Source organism: Ochlerotatus camptorhynchus, unplaced genomic scaffold (assembly GCF_037179485.1).
Source record: "Ochlerotatus camptorhynchus isolate MF236.1 unplaced genomic scaffold, CSIRO-AGI_Acam_v1.1 ptg000037l, whole genome shotgun sequence".
Classification (NCBI taxonomy): Eukaryota; Metazoa; Arthropoda; class Insecta; order Diptera; family Culicidae; genus Ochlerotatus; species Ochlerotatus camptorhynchus.
The window spans coordinates 675,702-697,707 of record NW_027040528.1 but is presented as its reverse complement, the minus strand read 5'-3'; the positions used below and the strand labels follow the sequence as shown (position 1 = coordinate 697,707).

At 39.8% G+C, this 22,006-nt stretch overlaps 2 protein-coding genes across 2 annotated transcripts in view; both read right to left on the bottom strand.

Annotated features, from left to right (window-relative positions):
- Positions 1 to 2,078: 2,078 nt before the first annotated feature.
- The window catches only part of LOC135711232 (uncharacterized), a 45,570-nt gene continuing 25,642 nt past the window's right edge, over positions 2,079 to 22,006 (bottom strand). Inside the window, exons 6-8 of the mRNA XM_065234017.1 lie at positions 2,617 to 2,876; positions 2,335 to 2,549; positions 2,079 to 2,263 (exon numbers count right to left, since the gene is read on the bottom strand). Of these exons, the coding sequence (XP_065090089.1) occupies positions 2,161 to 2,263; positions 2,335 to 2,549; positions 2,617 to 2,876 (578 nt within the window). The 3' untranslated portion in view covers positions 2,079 to 2,160. The remainder of the gene's footprint in view (positions 2,264 to 2,334; positions 2,550 to 2,616; positions 2,877 to 22,006) is intronic.
- Positions 6,709 to 8,161, bottom strand: LOC135711289 (tubulin beta chain-like). Its single transcript, XM_065234092.1, has 2 exons — positions 7,693 to 8,161; positions 6,709 to 7,634 (listed from the first exon to the last, which is right to left on the bottom strand). Exons 1-2 carry the CDS (start codon positions 8,126 to 8,128, stop codon positions 6,733 to 6,735), a joined length of 1,338 nt encoding a protein of 445 aa, XP_065090164.1. The 5' UTR covers positions 8,129 to 8,161; the 3' UTR covers positions 6,709 to 6,732.

The following is a 22,006-nucleotide window of genomic DNA, read 5'->3' as shown; positions in this document are numbered from 1 at the left end:
AGTGAAATGTGAAAATGTCTAGTTGTCGCTGACAGACCACATGTAGATCGTCCAGTCTGGAAAATCCTGTGTTTATTATGTCTAGACTTTTCGAATGACGTGGCAGACAGGGAAATAAAATCAGGCAACAGAAACATGTGAAATAAATCGGCCTTTGTTATTTTTCAAAATACACCATGAGCGGGTAGCTCGAATGGAGAATAAGCATAGACGAGATAATAAAACCCAGCCGTTGTTCCCGATGAGGACGCCGTAAGATAATAGTAGGTAGAAAATTTTTATTGTTTAGCTTTAAGAAAATCTATATAAACCTATATTTTTAAAGAAATAAATAAGTACACTAGAGAAGTTCACGGTGAGAGGTTGATTAAGGAACTAAAAGAACTCCTTTATTTTGTTTAAATCAGTTTGGTGTCGACTGACACACTAGTGGTGGTCGTATTTCATCGCAATGTTTATAGTTTTACACGAAACAGCTGTTTTCTGTGACGACACGTCTGCTATTCGCAGTATGGAATGTTGTGCTGCCGTGACATCGGCATTCGGTTGCTCAGCAATGTTTACAACATTTTTGCTTCTAACACCAGCAAGCTACTTGTTGTTCCAGACCTTGTATGCTTGACATCGAGACAGGGTGTCCTCAACAAGTTTAAGGGAACAGGATGCACTAGATGTCCACAACAGATACAGCAAAACATCACATAGACGCCCTTATTCACACAAACTACTTAGGGGGTAGAAGGTCAAGAAGAGCCACCGCCGCCAACTAAAGCTTGAACCGGGTACCTGGGACTCCCACGATATACCCGCGGCAATGGTCAGCGACTCCAACCACACAACAACCAAATATCACTTTTCTTCGCTTTTCTTTTTCAAGTCACTCCGTGCACAAAAGCAATGCACATCGCAAAACCCTAACAATAGATCAGCGCCGTTCTCATCACCGCGTAAATAAACAGAAATTAAAATTTTCACTCGCGATGCCACAAATTTTTGGTCCGGGAGAAACAATCAAACCACGCAGCGCCAAATCTTCTGATGCTTGCAATTTTGCAAACATGATGAATCATGTTTTCTTTCTCGATTTTAAAACTTCTCGGAAAGCGAGAAAACCACCACTCACACACGGTTGTCCGGGAGGCAGAGTGCCAGCGCTAATCCGGCAAATGCAGCCGAAAACTATGAAAGTGAATGCACGCACAAAACAGATAACAAACTTAAAACACAACCGTATCCAAAGGCGTTCGAAACTCGACTCTAGCACGGATTTGAGGTTACTAAAGTATTAAATAATCTAGGTCCTATTTAGGATTATATCTGAAAAATCCAAATCTGGCCAAAAGGCGAGTTGTGCTAAGTAGGCCCAAAATTAGATCTAAGCCCTATTTACACACTTAGATTTTTTGCCGAGATGGGCACCACCGAGCAGGTCTGCATTTTATTTTGCTGGATCTCACCGAAAAACTTGCCGAGATTCAGCAAGTAAGGTCCATGGATGGTTTTGTATTATCGGTCCACTGTACGTGAAATATATCGTGAATTGCTAATCATTAATTTACAGGTAACCACTTCGCGATATATTCCACATAAAGTTGATCGATGTTACAAAACCATTCATGGACCTTACGGACTACCATAACCATTACCATTAAAGTTCTCAAACCATAAGTTAAAAGTTTCTGACATAGTTCTCTTTCCGAAAATGTATGGAGAAAACAAAAATTTGGAATGGTAATGGTTCTTAACAACTCATTATTTGTAAGGGCCACTTCCCAAAAGCCATAATAAATAAGGTTACAACTTTATCACACAAACATTCATATAAAGTTCCATAATCATTTCAGTTAAAGTTTAGTAGGGATTATGCACAATTGTTAACCAATATACTGGAGTTGTCAAGATGCCCCCGGGTTGATGTATCCCAAAAATTGTATGCACCAATTCGACCAAAGATGTTATGATCATTTCCGATCTAACAGACACCCTTCTGAAAAGGAGACTCAACAGCTTGTACTTACCATTTTATTGTTCATATTGAAATCAATTCAATAATAATACAAATAGAAAACAAGGCTGAAAGTGCTAAATAAAAAAAAAAAAAACAAATTCAAAGATCAGAACTTAAATAAATCAATTCGTTAGTCAACCATCAGCATCGCTTCAATCGTTCAGTGGATTCAAATGCTTCACGAAGCGATTGACCGCCTTCCGGTCCGCGTCAGTCAACCGTTCGTATTCTGGGTGACTCTGCAGAAGATTTTTCCTGAAAATGTAAGTATACCATGCAACCACATTGTTATCCTATAGAGCATTTTTCTTTGAACCAAAACCTACAGCTTCAATCGTTCCTCGATCGGAACTCCCGGTAAAAGAGGCTCGATCAGCTTCAACATACGTTTCGGCTCTGCTGCCGGTTCCGGATCCGACATGATGTGCATCAAGTGGTTCAACATCATCTCAATCAGCTTACCCATCACGTTGTAGTACTCCTCCTTATCGTCGGCTGTCAGGACGGTCAACGCGAATGTTTGAAATTTTTTGAAGAAATGCTGTAACGTGCAAGCAAAACATCTCCGTGAGTAGGTGTTTGAATCATGTCTACCTATTGTAACGCACCTTGACGCTCGGTTCCGACTTGTACACCTGTAGTAGCTGGAAGGCAGCCTGGCAAATGACCTCGCAGAACTGAGACGGATCGACCCGGTGCAAAACTTTCATCAGATCCCGGAGGTGCTTGTCGTAGGTGGAATCGACGGCAAAGTTGGCCACTACGTAGTGGGTATCGGTGATGCCCGGCAGCGATTTGTGCATATCGTACAGGTGCACATACTTGGCGAGCATCTGCTTTTGCTTCATTATCGGAGCCTCGTGCCAATCTGGAACGAAAGGGTATTGTGATCAAGATACCGGAAGCCGTAAAAAAAATAACCATAGAGGTACAATTAAATGCATTGCAACCGTACAGTAGAATTTATTGCATGTACAATAACTAGTATTGTCCACAACGATAAAATAATCATAGAATGTATTGTTTCCAGAATAGAATCTATGGTAAATGGGGAAATCTGTACAATAGAAGGGGATTGTTATGTTTGTTAACCATACGAGAAATCACTTGTTTCCGAACAAACCTGAGCCATTTACCGTTAATTGTATTGTTGTTCTATTGTTTTTTTTATATCTTTATTAAGGAGACTTTCAGCCGAGTTCTATTGTTGAAAATTCTTACTATATGGTACGTATTTGTTTATTTGGTTCTACATCAACAGACTGGGTTTAGCCCTAATGATGGATTAAGCAATAATAGGAAATACAATACAGTCAAGAAGTAACAAGCTGTAAAGGCCGTGAAGTCCAACTTAATTCCTAATTCTTAAAAATATATCACGGAATATCTGACGCAGCGTGCCAAGTGAAAATCAAATAAGGGAGCAACACGATTGAAAACCTTTTGTAGCCCATTGATAGCACCATACGAACTATAGTTTGTGCGACGAAAAGGTATCCTCAGCATTGCGTTGTTGCGGAGTGCTCGTGGTTGAACGTCTGCTACAAACAGGGCCCTTGTCGTATCTCTTCGACTCCACAAAGGATCCAGGTGAATTAACTGGCAGCGAATTTCGTAGGATAGAAGGCGATAAGGACCCCTCCAAGGCAATCGTCGAAAGGCAAACCAGATGAATCGTCGTTGAATAGACTCTACTTTTTGTATACTGTTTAGGTAATTGGGATTCCATACAGGGCAGCAGTATTCTAACAGATCCTTAATGTGATTCACACATTGTACGTCAACGCCTTCTAGGATATAACTGAATGTAATTGGATGTTTCTTCCCCGAGAACGGCGGTTCAGTTGACACCAATTAGCAAAAGCGTTGAGTTGGAGTTGGAGAAGGTGGCAGTCAGCGATGGCTCGGATTCGGAGATAGATTTTCATGTCGTCTGCGAACGACAGTCGTTGACCATATCGAGGTCGAAATTGACGTCGTTGAAATTCACAAGAAATATCAACGGACCGAGGTGGCTACCTTGCGGAATAACCGAAGTGGCAGGGAACGAAGGAGAGCGGCAGTCGTCGATTGCAACTTCCAACTGACGATCAAATAGATAAGATGCGAACCATCGTAGGAGACTGCCGTTTATACCGAGCCTATCCAGTTTGGCGATCGCTATATGATGGATCAACTTGTCGAAGGCGGCTGATAGGTCAGTATAGATGACATCTGTTTGCATATGGTCTATCATACTCTCCGTAATGTACGAGGTTAGACATAGAAGAATGAAAGTAGTCGACCGCCCTGCCATAAAACTATGCTGGTCTTCGCTCAAGTGCTGCTTGAAGTGAGAAACTAATGGTTCCATAACGACCAACCCGAACAGTTTAGATATGGCACACAACGATGTGATGCCGCGATAGTTGTCGATCATCCCTTCTTATGCACTGGAAACATTTCAGCTGATTTCCAGCAGGAAGGAAACAATTCACTGGAGAGGGACATTTAGAACAGAAGGCATAGAGGACCCACCAGGCTATCGATGTGTTGCTTGAGAAAAACGGAAGGAACTCCGCCAGGTCCAGGTTAAAATGAAGACATTAAAGGGTGTCCACGATGAAATTGCCACACTATGAAATTGCTCTAACTTTTTAACCGTTGGGTAGAATTTAATGAAAATTTGGGTGGATTTAGTTCATAGTGCATTATTTACATCCTGCAAGTTTTAAAGTCCTGTGATCAAAACTCGCGGAAATGGAGTCGAAAGAACAGCTCGTGCGTGATAAAATCTTGCGCATTCATCACGAGAACAAGGATCTCTCGCATCGTTCCATCGCTAAAACGTTGGGAATCGCAAATTCCACGGTGTCGCGAGTGATTAAGCGGTTCGAGGAACGGTTGACCACCGATCGGAAGCCCAGAAGTGAAGGAAAAAGTATTCCGTACAACACCAAAAATCACAACCGCGTAGTTGGCGCCTTCAACCGAAATCCGAACGCCTCCGTTAGGGATGTGGCTAAGAAGCTGCACCTAAGCCGAAGTTTTGTCCACAAGGCCAAAACTAAGGCTGGGCTTCGAACGTTCAAGGTACAAAAGGCCCCTAATCGCGACGAGAAGCATGCTCAACATGCTGACGAAAGTTGAATGCTGCATCATGGACGACGAAACATATGTGAAGGCCGACTTCAAACAGATCCCCGGCAACCTGTTTTTCACGGGCAAGGATAAGTTCAGCGTTCCGGAGCATGTCCGCACTCAGAAGATGTCCAAATTTGCGAAGAAATTCCTGGTTTGGCAAGCCATCTGCACGTGCGGGAAGCGGAGTGCACCTTTCGTGACCCAGGACACGATGAACGGACAGGTGTACATAAAAGAGTGCCTCCAGAAGCGGCTGCTTCCTCTCCTGAAGGCCCACAACGTCCCAACAATCTTCTGGCCGGATTTGGCCTCATGCCACTACTCCAAGGACGTGCTGAAGTGGTATGCGGACAATAAGGTCAATTTCGTGCCGAAAATGTTCAACCCTCCCAACACTCCGGAGCTCCGCCCCATCGAGAAGTACTGGGCGATTATGAAGCAGCACCTTCTTAAACGACCTAAGGTAGTGAAGACAGTCGAGGAACTGAAGAAAGTATGGGTTTACATGCAAAAAACGGTTGATTCACAGGTTGTGCAGAATCTTATGGCCGGGGTTAAGGCCAAGGTGCGGGCATTTGCGTATGGACTGTAAATAAAATACGAGTAAAATGGTAAAATGAAGTTTAATAGTTATTTCTCAATCCCTGAAAATTTGATGGCAATCGGATGAAAACTCGAATTTTGCGAATTTTGTGTGTGGCAATTTCATCGTGGACACCCTTTACTGGCTGCTAGAGAAATGTGCTCGTCAGGAAGGTTCTCATCCGAGAATACACTCGCAAACTTGGTTGAGAACAGACGGCAAATGTCCTGAGTGGATGAAGCTTCTTCGCCGTTCAATACAATAGTCGATGCACTCCTTTCGTTGCTCATTCACATAATTCCAAAAAGTTTTCGGGTGAGATCGAAGCTTCCGTTGAACATCTCGTCAATAACGCCGATAACATTGGCGACTGGTTCGTTGATACAAATGATTGATGCTTCAAATCACGTGAGAATTGATCTATCACATCACATCATATGAGCACTTTTGTCGGGATTTCAATTAATAAGAAGGCTCAGATCGCTCAGATCTCACCATATAGGGGAAATGGATGTAATGTCGGCCTAAATGCCCCTGATTTGGGCCCATACATAAATTCAGCAATCGACTAAATTTTCAATAGCGACCAAAAATATCCATTAGTACCCGTTAATCTAGATAAAATTGATAAATAGCGGATTTTTAGCGATGGGCCTAACCTTAGATACATTGGCCAACATTAGAGCCATTTCCCCTAGTTAAATCAATTCAAGTTTTTGTATGAACAATACTTTCCGAATGTAGACGAGGGCCCTTATTATGGGTGTCACGTCACGGTGATAACGAAATGAAGTGACGAGTTGTCACTCACGGTGAAGTGATTGCCGTGTAAATCAAATGGGAAACACTTCACCGTGAGTGATAAGTTGTCACTTCACCGTGAAGTGACATCGGTAATAAGGTCCGAGATGCTTGTAAATATTCTGAAGAAATTAATTTGTAAAATAACCAGATTTTATTACAATAAGAACTTGCATCAACTCACAGGATGACTAATTTCAACCGTATCTGTATGTTATTATTCATCGGCACCTTCCTCTTCTTCGTCAAACTCTCCTTCCTCGTCGGCCGTGGCTTCCTGGTACTGCTGATACTCCGACACCAGGTCGTTCATGTTGCTCTCGGCTTCGGTGAACTCCATCTCGTCCATGCCCTCACCGGTGTACCAGTGCAGGAAGGCCTTCCTCCGGAACATGGCCGTGAATTGTTCGGCGATCCGTTTGAAAATTTCCTGAATAGCTGTCGAGTTACCGATGAAGGTTGACGACATCTTCAAGCCACGTGGCGGTATATCGCACACGGCCGTCTTCACGTTACTGGGAATCCATTCCACGAAGTAGCTGCTGTTTTTGTTCTGCACGTTCAACATCTGTTCGTCGACCTCCTTCATGGACATTCGTCCTCGGAAGATGGCCGCGACCGTTAGATATCGACCATGTCGAGGATCGCAGGCAGCCATCATATTTTTAGCGTCGAACATCTGCTGTGTCAGTTCCGGGACGGACAACGCACGATACTGTTGCGATCCTCTAGACGTCAGCGGGGCAAACCCAGTCATGAAGAAGTGTAGCCGTGGGAATGGAACCATATTGACTGCTAATTTGCGGAGATCTGCATTCAACTGACCCGGAAAGCGCAAACACGTAGTAACACCAGACATCGTCGCCGAGACCAGATGATTCAAATCACCGTATGTAGGAGTGGTTAGCTTCAACGTTCGGAAGCAAATATCGTACAGGGCTTCGTTGTCAATGCAGAACGATTCATCGGTGTTTTCAACTAGCTGATGGACACTTAACGTAGCGTTGTATGGCTCTACGACGGTGTCGGACACTTTGGGCGAAGGAACGACAGAGAACGTGTTCATGATACGGTCGGGATATTCTTCGCGAATTTTCGAGATCAGCAGCGTGCCCATGCCTATAAGGAAAAACATGTTTCCTGATGAAGCTCCTAACTTAATATTTTCGAAAATTACCTGAGCCAGTTCCGCCGCCTAGCGAATGTGTGAGCTGAAATCCCTGCAGACAATCGCAGCCCTCGCATTCCTTACGGACTATATCCAGCACGGAATCGACCAGTTCGGCACCCTCGGTGTAGTGTCCTTTGGCCCAGTTGTTACCGGCACCGGATTGCCCAAAAATAAAGTTATCCGGCCGAAACAGTTGACCAAATGGGCCGGCTCGAACGGAATCCATTGTTCCCGGCTCTAGATCGACCAGAACCGCACGAGGGACGTACTTTCCTCCGGTGGCCTCGTTGTAGTACACGTTGATTCGCTCCAGCTGCAGATCGCTGTCCCCGCAGTACGCACCGGTCGCATCGATTCCGTGCTCGTCGGAAATTACCTCCCAGAACTTGGCCCCGATCTGGTTGCCACACTGCCCGGCCTGGATATGCACGATTTCACGCATTCTGCTTCTGTTCTACTGGCGGAAAAGTTTCGATTCTTGATCCGATCCGATTCTTGAAGGCGGAGAGAAATGTTTTAAACTACGTCCGCGGTTCTCGGTGGTGAAACTTGAAGTGAAAATTTTTCTTCCAGTTGCTCACTCAAGGATACGGTTGCTTTGCATGACACACTATGATAAATCCATAGAGTAGTTTTTTTTTACTACCGCTCAACATGTGTGCACACGGTGCAAGGATGGGAAAGAGACCAGGGCACGTGCACCGCGAACGACCATATCGTGATTCACTCGCCACATGGGCAGAAGTGAAGAAGATCCCCAGTGAATAGTGGATGAAATGTGCCAAATTATGGAAGAAAATAATTACATATATTGTAGAACAATGGATTTTCAAACATACCGAATTGCGGAATGTAGCATCAAGGTGCTACAGATGAATTAAAATGCATGTTGCATATCGACAAATGCATTACACAAATTTTAGGTCATAGACTGACCTAGACACATGCATTGCATGTTGCATGTTGTATATTCGTCAGGCAGGAATTTAATGGCGTTGGCGCCAGGGTCATCTGATTATAGTAGTATATTATTTAACAGGTACAATAGCAGTTTGATTGAATCAAAAGATTCAGATAGGAAGCATTGATCATACGAAGGAAAGGGTTTTGGATATCTATCAACCATTTTTTTCAAAATTTATAAGTGTCCTAATGTCAATCATAAAATGGCTGGGACAAAAGTTCAACTTCAACAAAAGTACGTTTTGAGATTAAATAAATCACTATGTTTCAACAGTTGGTTCGGAAGTCTTTTACAAACAGGCTTTCAATTACGTATTCAAAAAGTTTATACTAAGATGAAAAATTCGAGCTTTTCAGCTTTTGTAAACTACAGGTACGACAAAACCAAAGATGGATGGAAGATATAATTACGTATTAGGGTGATTCAAAATATTGATTTTGCTTCATCAAGCTCAATCGATTCTTATTTTAGGTCCTGATCATTCTCCCAAAATTTGAGCTCATTTCAAGCTGAACAATGCATTAGGTCCGAAGTAACATTGACAGATTCTCTTCGTCGATTTTCTTTTTGCATCCCTATGGCTATTTTCAGCTATTTTCAACACATAGAGTTCACTATTATCTAGCATCTAATTCGGCAAATACGGCAAGAAACGGTTTTGTATCGCATATTAGCTTATTGTGTGCTCTCCAAGGAATCAAAAATATCTCCAAATGACAAAATCACCGTTCTTTTTCATGACAAGCAGCTCGTGCGACCCAACTCATGCGGGGCGGTGGAAGGAAACGAGCAAATTGTTGGCAAGCTGCTTCACGAAGTAAAGCCGAAGATGATACACGTGTGTTAAGCGCCCATTACACATATCAATATATTGACAATAAATTGACATACTGACAATATTATTGAAAAGGTGATATTGAAGACAATGATTGATGACAAGTATTGACGAAAAGCTGATTTTAATTTTACTTTGTCAATACTCAGAATGTATTGACAAAAAACGGTCAATTTCGCGATCAATATCATCGATGTACAAATATTGACAACTTTAATGGCAATACGTTAGAAGTCTTTTTTACATTTTAATATTGAAGTCAATATTACTTGTCTCAATTTCCCCACACAAGAAACTTCGATCAGCGAAAGAAAGTGTGTTTAGAGTTCATGTTTGCATTCGGGTCCAAACAGAAACGATTGCTGGACCTGTATGTATTAAAAATATTAGCTACACACTGAATTCGGTAAATTTTGCCGGGTTTTTGAACAGCTGAAAAAAATGGAAAACTTTCAAATGGCCGTTACTCGAAAGAAATCAATAAAATCTCAAAGTGGTTTTGTATCGTTCAAAAGGGGTTAACTAGGTTCGATCATTTTCGGTATAAATTTTATTTTTTTTTAATTTTGCGCTGATTTGTAAACTTTTACCGAACAGTTCCGTATTCAAAAATTACCAAATTGCGGAGTCCGGGTTTAGTGGATATACATAGAAATTAACATTCACCCAACATTTACTTATACTTGCTCATTTCAAATTAATTTTCAAGATTTTTAGAATAAATAGTGTTAAATTATGATCTATTCCAGGCCTACTCTTAAGTTCTCAGAATGATGTAAGAATTAGGTGATTAATTATAGCTTCCAATATTATTTTTGATATCACTGAACTCTCCTGTTTCGTTAGAACAATAATGTTTACCTAATGTTGCCCATACATATAGGGGGTTATTCCGAGAGTCGAAGTGATTTTTGTCACTATCGAAGTCAGAAAAGTCACGTCGTGGTGTCTGTCGTGACTCTCTATGCAAATAAGGAGAGTCACGTTACCACGTGGGTTATTCTTGGTGAGCTGTAAATTTGTCATTCAAACACCAAATTGGTATACCAAATGTTGTAACTTTTTGACAGGACACAGAAAATACACAGGACATGTACTTCCAAACTGATCGAATTTAATCAAATCGATTGTCGAGTGCGCGGAATTACTACACGTGTGGAATACCCCACGTTAACGGTACGCAGTTTCCCAAATAGAAACTACCATGCTGATGTTTTCGTAAACATTCATAAATGAAAAAATATCATGCATATAATAATTAATTTACGTTACATGTAGGTATGTGAAACGATGATAGTATTTATTTTATTTTAAAGTTACAAAAAATAACATGGTTATGCTTGTGATTTTGTAGAAAATGTACATCCATATAAACGAAGCCTGGGTGATTGGTGTCTGTAAAAAGATACATTTTTTATTTAGTTTGAAATCGATTGCATATCACACACGAAAATTTAAAAAGATGGCAACACTGCTGCATGCGCGAAGGTGCTTTGTGAGTTAATCGATCTAAATGACGTACGTTCTCCCTCCTCTTGGGTAGGGGAAGAATATTGACAAAGTGAAATGAAAATCAGTTGTTCAACAATACTCGTCATCAATCCATCGTCATCAATATTACCTTTTCAATAATATTGTCAGTACTTCAATTTACTGTCAATATATTGACCCGTGTAACGAGCGCTTTAGCGTATTGTCATTAATGTTGTCAATATTTATGTATTGATAATATTGTAAGGAAAATTGACAATACGATGTTTGTCAATATATTGACATGTGTAATGTGCGCTTTAATGGGAATTTTTTTGTTATGTCTTTTCCCGATTCATATCAAGCTATGCCCTCATCCGTGTATATTGCAACAAAGCAGGCAAGCAATATATCATTATCCTTCTACCACTCGGATCGAGCTTTGTTACAGAGCGAGTTTGTCATGGTAGTCGTAGCAACCGTTTTGTCTGTATCGTTGGTTGCTTTATGTGTTTGGATTCGCTGGTGCTCTCAAATTAGTGCACTGCCACAGTTATTAATAGACAGCTTTCGATGCCATTTTTGCATTAGTATAATTGTGTGGCAAGTACAATCATACTCTGTTATGCCCAGGGAAGTCGAGAAATTTTCCAACCCGAAAAATACCTAGACGGTACCGCGACTCGAACCCACCACCTCCAGCATGGTCTTGCTTTGTAGCAGTGTTAACTTTTCATGGAGTACGATCCGTAGATGGGTAAATTTCTAGATAAACATTTCAAAAGGTCCTATCTGCATTGATCGGTTCTCTTCATCGACTTTCTCTTTCGTTAAAAACTCAGCTGCAAAACCTTTTACTGTTGCATTTTACGTTTTGGACGCTAGATAAGAACTTCCTTTAACAAACTATGTGGTCAAATAAGCGCGATATCTGTTTGCATAGCAGTGGTTATCAAAAGAGAAAGTCGATGAAGAGAATCGATCAAAGCAGATAGGACGATTTGGAATGTTCATCGAGATTTGTTTCCATTGCGTCAATTAATCATTTTGTCAAGCTTCTGCATTCATGTTCCATCAGATGTCACTGCTGCTGTTTGCGGTGACATCTATCGGAAACTATACACAATCTGTTTTCCTATAATTGTTCACAGAGGACACTGCAGTGCAAACCATTTAGTGCATTTAGATTATTATTCGAAGTCCCTCCTTATTTACACATTCTGCACACAAAATAGCTCACCCCTCACAGAATTTCCCAGCGAATTTTATGTATGGGGCGGGGCATAAAGTATCTTTTGCGCAGAATATGTAAAAAAGGAGGAACTTCAAATGTTAAAGCAAATGGATATATAGAGGTACCAGACATGTTTTGTAGTGACAGGTACTCTATTGTATAATCTGTGAAAGGGAAATCACAAATCAAGTGTCAACAAAATACATGGCATGTTGAGAGATTGAGGTCGTGAGAGCAAATTTTATCTCTTAAATTTAAATTTTGTGGCTCTCTGGGAACTGGTAGTAAAGCAGGTAAAACTGTATGGGGAAAAATCATTTTTAATTAATTGTAGCTTGTTTAACAATGATTTCCGGGAAAAAACTGAACGACAAAGTCCCTGATTAATTTCTTTAGGTTGTTGTTCACTTTTTTTTTACCTGAATATGCACCGGAAGCAAATTATTCCCACTCCTCTCAATTTGTATATGGGGATTTTTATCACTTCCTACCAGCGGAACAGCGCCATATCTGTGGAAAATGGTCGAACAAAATGATTTATTATTGCTAAATTGAATGACCATTTTCCAAAAACGGTCATTCCAAAAGAAAAGTGATGAGCGGGGGTGAGTAATTTTTTTTAGAATTTGTAGAATTTCTTCAAGGCCTACAGCATGAGATTAAGCCCTCCCACCTTTATTGATGTTGATACGAACTTTGTAAGAGTTTTATACTTCAACAGTCATATTTTTATACGCGAATGAATTAATTATATGATTTTAATAGTAGCTATACTGAAGATCCGAGAGATGTCGCCCCTTCAATGGTAGGAAAATCATTTTTGCAGCATGGAGAATATCAGAAAATCCACGATTTGTGACTAAACATGCTTTCACAGAAGGAAACAAATAAACGGGTGTTTACCTTATCACCATAGTAATGTACTCGTGCAACTGCCCATAAAGACGATAATGAATAAAAACTGAAAATTTTCATGCATTTCCAAATGGTTTCCTACCATTCCCATACATTCGAAAGTGAATGTCCCTCTGGATGTGGATGATGTCAAAAACAACAAAACGTGATTAATTGCATGTATTTATGATAGGTATAATATTCATAATTTGCTATTTGGACGCAAAAATCCTTATTCAAAACTATGCCGTTACCCCACTGATCACTTGCCCGAATGAGATTTGGCTTTCTTTCGATTGCTACTCTTTTTTTTCGTATTCGGAGAAGTGACATTCGGAGCAATGTAGCACAATCTCATTCAAGTGCATGCGCGTTGACCATTTTCCAGGACAAAACATCATGATTTCCTTTTCAAATATGGGATCATGAAATCTTTTCAACATCCGACATCCTAAACAGTCCCTTCCCTAAATCTATTTTTTTTTCACGCTCTTGATTTCTAAAGGTATTAACACACTCAAATTCAGCTCAACAGCGACCGGTTTAGTGGCCTGTGAATGATCTCAAGGATTATGTAACTAGCTCAGAACTTCTCGCATAAACGCGAAAAATAACTTGACCTTACAGAAAATCCTTTCCTTTATTTAACGTCGGTCTCTGTTCCGCAATCTAGTGCCAATCACCGACGGACATCGATTGCCATCCATTGACGACAATCGAATGTGCAGGAAGGCAGCTTCCACACCTGCGTAGGATATCGCACCCATTCACAACACACATGGACCGGGACCAACGGCTTTACTTCCCTTCCGAAGGAAGACGTGACCAGAGATTTTTATGCCTCAGAAAAATCCCACCGACCTCGGCTGGGATTGAACCCAGACCCATTGGGGTGTTAGAAAGCAGTCACGCTTACCACTACACCACCGGCGCCGGCTCTTACAGAAAATGGTTACAAATTATTTATAATCCTTATGGAACTTTACATGAACGTTTGTGTGATCAAGTTTTAGCCTTATGTATTATGGTTCTTTGTAAGTGAACCTTACAAATAATGGGTTGTTAAGAACCATAATTGTTTTCTCCATATTCGGAGAGAGGACTATTTTACAGGGTGGTCAGTGAATTTTAATTTTAAAATTTTCGGTTGTTTCCCGGTTCAAATCTCAGCATATTCCCGGTTTTAAAGATTTAGTAAAAATAATGATTGCAATATAACGTTATTTTCAAGGTACTTAGAATCAGTTTCAATAACTTTTTATAGACTCAAGTCCTCTTATGACTGTAAAGCCTCAGAATATACTAAGTACCAGAGTCATGGATTCTTTTAAGGTCGCATAGCCGAACGCTATCGGGTTGAATGGGTCATTATACCGAATTTTAAAGGAGAGAACAACTTGGGAGACAAGCATATTTGAAGATGCTAATTTCAAATAACAGACTAAAGTGGTATTTTTTATACGATAGATGAGGAGATGAAAGTATAGAGTTGAAAATTCCGTTAGAGCACGGCAGTGTGAAAATTGTATACACTGAAGTCTTTTTTACACGGTTTTTTTTACGCGGTTTTTTTTTTACACGGTTTTTTTTTACACGGTTTTCCACGATTTACACGGTACGTTTTTAACGATTTCTCGACAACGATACAACCTATCGACTTGATTCCAATCACATTATCCGTTTCAAGCTATAGCTAATCGAATGGCATACTTAAAAAAAAAAATCATAATTTTTGGTGTAAACACAGAAATTTTTAAAATATGTCTATATTTACCATATCATGCTTTTATTACAAATGGCATCAAAATCCGATTTTTTAAAAACATTTAAGCATGCGAAAAATCAAAATCTCGTAGGTTTTTTTTACACGGTACGTATCCCCCGTGTAAAAAAAGACCTGATTGTATAGAGAGTAGAAAGCGAACAAGGACAACTTAATAGGAAGGTTCAAATCGGTTTTAATCATCTCCCTCGTTGGAGAAGGATAGTGAGGGGTATTCCAACCGCTACCACTGGCAAAAAGAGCTGATCACCGACTCGCTTATGCACCGACGCTGTGTTTGAAACAGTTCTATCGACTGTACCGCACTCAAGTTGTTATCTGAAGGAAGGCATCCAGTCGTAGGTTTGGAAATTGCCTTCCTAAAAAGTTGTCCTTGCTCGCTTTCTACTCTCTATATACAATTTTCACACTGCCGTACTCTAACGGAACTTTCAACTCTATACTTTCATCTCCTCATCTATCGTATAAAAATACCACTTTAGTCTGTTATTTGAAATTAGCATCTTCAACTATGTAAATCGTTAGCTTCACGCAGAAGTAGTACATAACAAATAGTTAAAATATTATATTAGGAATTGTTTCAAAAATCTTGAACTTGATACGGAGCAAGATTGTTTTTAAGTATTGTGATCTGTATTAATATAAATTTAAAAAAAAACAATTTTAATTTCCATGATTCTGAGGCTTTGACATGTGTTTAGAGTCTTAGAATATGCCATTTATTAGAGATTTGTGGCATGAAAATCTATCCTAGATTTAGAAGAAAAAAAAAACAAGATTGGAACTTTTCCAAACTGAGAAAAATAGTTTAAATGTGGGATTTTGAAAAAAATTCTAGATCCTTGGTTAAGAAATTTTTTCAAGATTCCAGATTTGGAAAAATACAGTCGCTGGAAAATTGTGTGGTCTTGGAAAAAAATGTTCAGGGTTCTAATGGGAATATTTTTTTTTATAGAATTTCGAAAATTCAAAACTCTGAGAAGAACTCGATGAAAAATTCAACGGAGCTCTGACAAGAATCCTAAATCAATTCTAGGATTAAATTCGAACGAACTTTGAGAAGAATTACAAGGAAGTTGTGGGGAGAACTTCAAAGAGAATTCCTAGGAGATTCTGAAGAGAATTATATGTGGATTGTGAGGAGAATAGCAGGTGAATTTTAAGGATAATTTAAAAAGAAATATAAACAGAATTTAAAGGGTTTTTTGATAATAATTTCAAAGGAATACTGAGGAAGATTTACATGACAACTTTAAGCAAAATCCGAGAAAAATGCCGAAGGAATCGTGTCTCGAGGTAAATAAAGAAAAATGTTGAAAAAATAAAATAAAATTCTTAAGAAAGTTTCACGAAAATTAAGCAAGGCATTCCAAGGTATTCTGAGGAGAATTCCAAAGGATTTCTGAGGAGAGTTTTGCGAAAGGTAAAATAATTTCAAAGATTTAATATAATTAAGAACTGAACAAACCAATTATGAGCTGAAGTAACATATGTCTGCTTGATTATTTTTTGTTGGAATATGATATCTCTTGTCACTTTTCAAAAAATCCTTAGTAACAAATGTAAACAAATCGAGTTAAGCGATACAAACTATTGCTCTCCTATCATTGTACAGGGTGCGTGACGAATTTTTGCAGTAAATTTCAAATAGTAATTTCTCATGCTTGTGCATCATGATTTAGATATATTTGGCAGCACTGGATAGCTTATACTGTTAGGTGTAAGATTTAAACAAACAATGTTGAGTAAACGTAAAGATGTCGAAACAAGAGAGCAATCTGTCAGCCGTTGTCGCTTTGTTGCGCGCCGGAGTATGCATGAAAGAAATAATTCGGTCGGTAAATGTGTCTGAAAGAACAGTGTATAATATTAAAAAAGGCTTGGGAAAGTGATAAGACGGAGCACCTGCTCATACTGCTAATAAAGCACAGAAATGGCTTACGGAAAATATTTCGTAAATTTGGGAGGAAGAAATTTGGCCCCCAAGCAGTCCCGATATCAATCCGTTGGATTAAAGGGTGTCCACGATGAAATTGCCACACACAAAATTGATTCGCAAAATTCGAGTTTTCATCCGATTGCCATCAAATTTTCAGGGATTGAGAAATAACTATTAAACTTCATTTTACCATTTTACTCGTATTTTATTTACAGTCCATACGCAAATTCCCGCACCTTGGCCTTAACCCCGGCCATAAGATTCTGCACAACCTGTGAATCAACCGTTTTTTGCATGTAAACCCATACTTTCTTCAGTTCCTCGACTGTCTTCACTACCTTAGGTCGTTTAAGAAGGTGCTGCTTCATAATCGCCCAGTACTTCTCGATGGGGCGGAGCTCCGGAGTGTTGGGAGGGTTGAACATTTTCGGCACGAAATTGACCTTATTGTCCGCATACCACTTCAGCACGTCCTTGGAGTAGTGGCATGAGGCCAAATCCGGCCAGAAGATTGTTGGGACGTTGTGGGCCTTCAGGAGAGGAAGCAGCCGCTTCTGGAGGCACTCTTTTATGTACACCTGTCCGTTCATCGTGTCCTGGGTCACGAAAGGTGCACTCCGCTTCCCGCACGTGCAGATGGCTTGCCAAACCAGGAATTTCTTCGCAAATTTGGACATCTTCTGAGTGCGGACATGCTCCGGAACGCTGAACTTATCCTTGCCCGTGAAAAACAGGTTGCCGGGGATCTGTTTGAAGTCGGCCTTCACATTTGTTTCGTCGTCCATGATGCAGCATTCAACTTTCGTCAGCATGTTGAGGCACGGGTTTTGGCGGACTTGTTCTGCTTCTCGTCGCGATTAGGAGCCTTTTGTACCTTGAACGTTCGAAGCCCAGCCTTAGTTTTGGCCTTCTGGACAAAACTTCGGCTTAGGTGCAGCTTCTTAGCCACATCCCTAACGGAGGCGTTCGGATTTCGTGGAATTCGCGATTCCCAACGTTTTAGCGATGGAACGATGCGAAAGATCCTTGTTCTCGTGATGAATGCGCAAGATTTTATCACGCACGAGCTGTTCTTTCGACTCCATTTCCGCGAGTTTTGATCACAGGACTTTAAAACTTGCAGGATGTAAATAATGCACTATGAACTAAATCCACCCAAATTTTCATTAAATTCTACCCAACGGTTAAAAAGTTAGAGCAATTTCATAGTGTGGCAATTTCATCGTGGACACCCTTTAATGTCTTCATTTTAACCTGGACCTGGCGGAGTTCCTTCCGTTTTTCTCAAGCAACACATCGATAGCCTGGTGGGTCCTCTATGCCTTCTGTTCTAAATGTCCCTCTCCAGTGAATTGTTTCCTTCCTGCTGGAAATCAGCTGAGATGTTTCCAGTGCATAAGAAGGGATGATCGACAACTATCGCGGCATCACATCGTTGTGTGCCATATCTAAACTGTTCGGGTTGGTCGTTATGGAACCATTAGTTTCTCACTTCAAGCAGCACTTGAGCGAAGACCAGCATAGTTTTATGGCAGGGCGGTCGACTACTTTCATTCTTCTATGTCTAACCTCGTACATTACGGAGAGTATGACAGACCATATGCAAACAGATGTCATCTATACTGACCTATCAGCCGCCTTCGACAAGTTGATCCATCATATAGCGATCGCCAAACTGGATAGGCTCGGTATAAACGGCAGTCTCCTACGATGGTTCGCATCTTATCTATTTGATCGTCAGTTGGAAGTTGCAATCGACGACTGCCGCTCTCCTTCGTTCCCTGTCACTTCGGTTATTCCGCAAGGTAGCCACCTCGGTCCGTTGATATTTCTTGTGAATTTCAACGACGTCAATTTCGACCTCGATATGGTCAACGACTGTCGTTCGCAGACGACATGAAAATCTATCTCCGAATCCGAGCCATCGCTGACTGCCACCTTCTCCAACTCCAACTCAACGCTTTTGCTAATTGGTGTCAACTGAACCGCCGTTCTCGGGGAAGAAACATCCAATTACATTCAGTTATATCCTAGAAGGCGTTGACGTACAATGTGTGAATCACATTAAGGATCTGTTAGAATACTGCTGCCCTGTATGGAATCCCAATTACCTAAACAGTATACAAAAAGTAGAGTCTATTCAACGACGATTCATCTGGTTTGCCTTTCGACGATTGCCTTGGAGGGATCCTTATCGCCTTCCATCCTACGAAATTCGCTGCCAGTTAATTCACCTGGATCCTTTGTGGAGTCGAAGAGATACGACAAGGGCCCTGTTTGTAGCAGACGTTCAACCACGAGCACTCCGCAACAACGCAATGCTGAGGATACCTTTTCGTCGCACAAACTATAGTTCGTATGGTGCTATCAATGGGCTACAAAAGGTTTTCAATCGTGTTGCTCCCTTATTTGATTTTCACTTGGCACGCTGCGTCAGATATTCCGTGATATATTTTTAAGAATTAGGAATTAAGTTGGACTTCACGGCCTTTACAGCTTGTTACTTCTTGACTGTATTGTATTTCCTATTATTGCTTAATCCATCATTAGGGCTAAACCCAGTCTGTTGATGTAGAACCAAATAAACAAATACGTACCATATAGTAAGAATTTTCAACAATAGAACTCGGCTGAAAGTCTCCTTAATAAAGATATAAAAAAACAATAGAACAACAATACAATTAACGGTAAATGGCTCAGGTTTGTTCGGAAACAAGTGATTTCTCGTATGGTTAACAAACATAACAATCCCCTTCTATTGTACAGATTTCCCCATTTACCATAGATTCTATTCTGGAAACAATACATTCTATGATTATTTTATCGTTGTGGACAATACTAGTTATTGTACATGCAATAAATTCTACTGTACGGTTGCAATGCATTTAATTGTACCTCTATGGTTATTTTTTTTACACACAGACAGATTATTAGATTATCAGATTATATTATTATTTTAACTGTTTAAAAACAATACATTTTGCAATACTATTTCTAATGTAGTCAGTTTATAATAACGTTGAAAATTCAGAAGAAACGGTAAAATCACAATTTTACTTTGAATTTCATGTTACAACATAGAAAAAACCACATAGGACGTTTTGACAAGTCGAGTTGTACATCGGACATGTTACATTGGACGATTTTTCTCAATGACATAATCAATGAGTGTTACATTGGACGTTTTGTCTACATGATACTAGATTCCCTTTCACAGATTTCAGAGTATAGTACCTAACTTTAGATTGGCCCTGCCTTTGGAAAATGAGCACCAATCATGTTAGGCAGTCCGAATCAGAGTGGACAGATTGTTTTTTTCATTATCGGTAGCTCCTCAAAACTTTTATCGGTAGTTATCGGTAGGCCGTCTGAAGAAGGCTTTCCTGATACTTGAAACCTTTGTGAGCAGGGGGGGGGGGGGTGGACTGTCCTTCAGTTCTCTGCTTTAAACGTGTCGAAATCAATATTTCTAATACACCGCTATACACCGACTTCAGTATAGCATTTAACCGCATCGACATACCATTATTAATCCTCAAATTGCAGAAAATAGGAATGGAGCCTGGACTTTTGAATTGGCTTCAATCATACCTAACACATCGTAAACAAATAGTCCGCTTTCAAAATAAACTTTCAGAACCAATTTCAGTCACCTCTGGGGTACCCCAGGGTTCTCATTTAGGCCCACTTCTTTTTATTTTGTACATAAACGACATTTCCTACATACTTAAAAAAATAAAATTGCTTGTATATGCAGACGACATGAAGCTCTTTATGGAAATAAGTAATTCTAGCGATGCAGAAGAATTCCAGAATGAAATCAATATATTCCACACCTGGTGTAGTAAAAGTCTACTTCAACTGAACGTAAAAAAATGTACTGCAATAGCATTTAGCAGAAAAATTGAAACACCGCATATTGAAATATCATTAGGCAACCAAATAGTAGAAAAAAGCAAAATTGTAAGAGATCTAGGTGTAATCTTGGAGTCTAGGATTACACCTAGATCTCTAACAATTTTGCTTTTTTTCTACTATTTGGTTGCCTAATGATATTTCAATATGCGGTGTTTCAACTTTTATAGAACATTATAATACTATCATTAGGCTTCATCAAAAGGTTCAGTCATAATTTCGAAGACCCATACACTATAAAGATATTATATACCACATATGTAAGGCCAATTGTGGAATACTGCCACCTAGTATGGAATCCATACATTTCCATACACGAAGAACGCATAGAATCTGTCCAAAAACAATTCCTTTTATATGCTTTTCGTAAATTGAATTGGACTGCATTTCCATTACCATCTTATGAAGCGCGCTGCATGCTCATCAATATACAAACACTTAAGGAGCGCCGCCAATTTGCAATGCTTTTCTTCATCAACGACATTATTTCAATGCGCATAGATTCGGCAGAAATTCTCGCACAATTAAACTTTTACACACCTTGTCGATATCTTAGAACACGGAATTTATTTTCAGAAACATCGTACAGAACAAACTATGCAAAAAATAGCCCAATCAATCGAATGATGCGCCTATATAATTTGCATTGCGGAACTATTGACATCACTGTGTCCAAGCAGCAAATAAAAACTAAGCTAAAACAGTATAGAATTAATGCATAGTATGTAAGTAAACATTGTAATAATCATTGTATGTAGTCTACACTGGCTTGACGAAATGGAAATAAAATTCTAATGCACACATAGGTATTGAACATTTTTCAAGATTACTAAAAATCTGTGATTTTCGGTAGGAAAAGTGAAAAATCGGTAGTTTTCAACCTTTTGTCTGTGAATCGGTAGGCATCCCGAAAATCGGTAGAACTACCGATAAATCGGTAGATCTGGCCACCCTGGTCCGAATGACCGAAGTAACAATCATGTACCCATCATTTTAAACTGTACATTGGACAATTTTTGATCAATGATTATCTTAAATAAATGAAAGTAAATTTGAATGGATGTTTTTGTATCATATACAATGATAGAAGAGCAATAGTTTGTATCGCTTAACTCGATTTGTTTACATTTGTTACATTGGTCTATTTGAAAAGTGACGCGAGATATCATTATTGTTTTCCACTTCTGACATAGCGTTATTATTCGGTTCGTTGATCGCTTGTTATTTTGTCATTTGGAGATATTTTTGATTCCTTGGAGAGCACACAATAAGCTAATATGCGATAC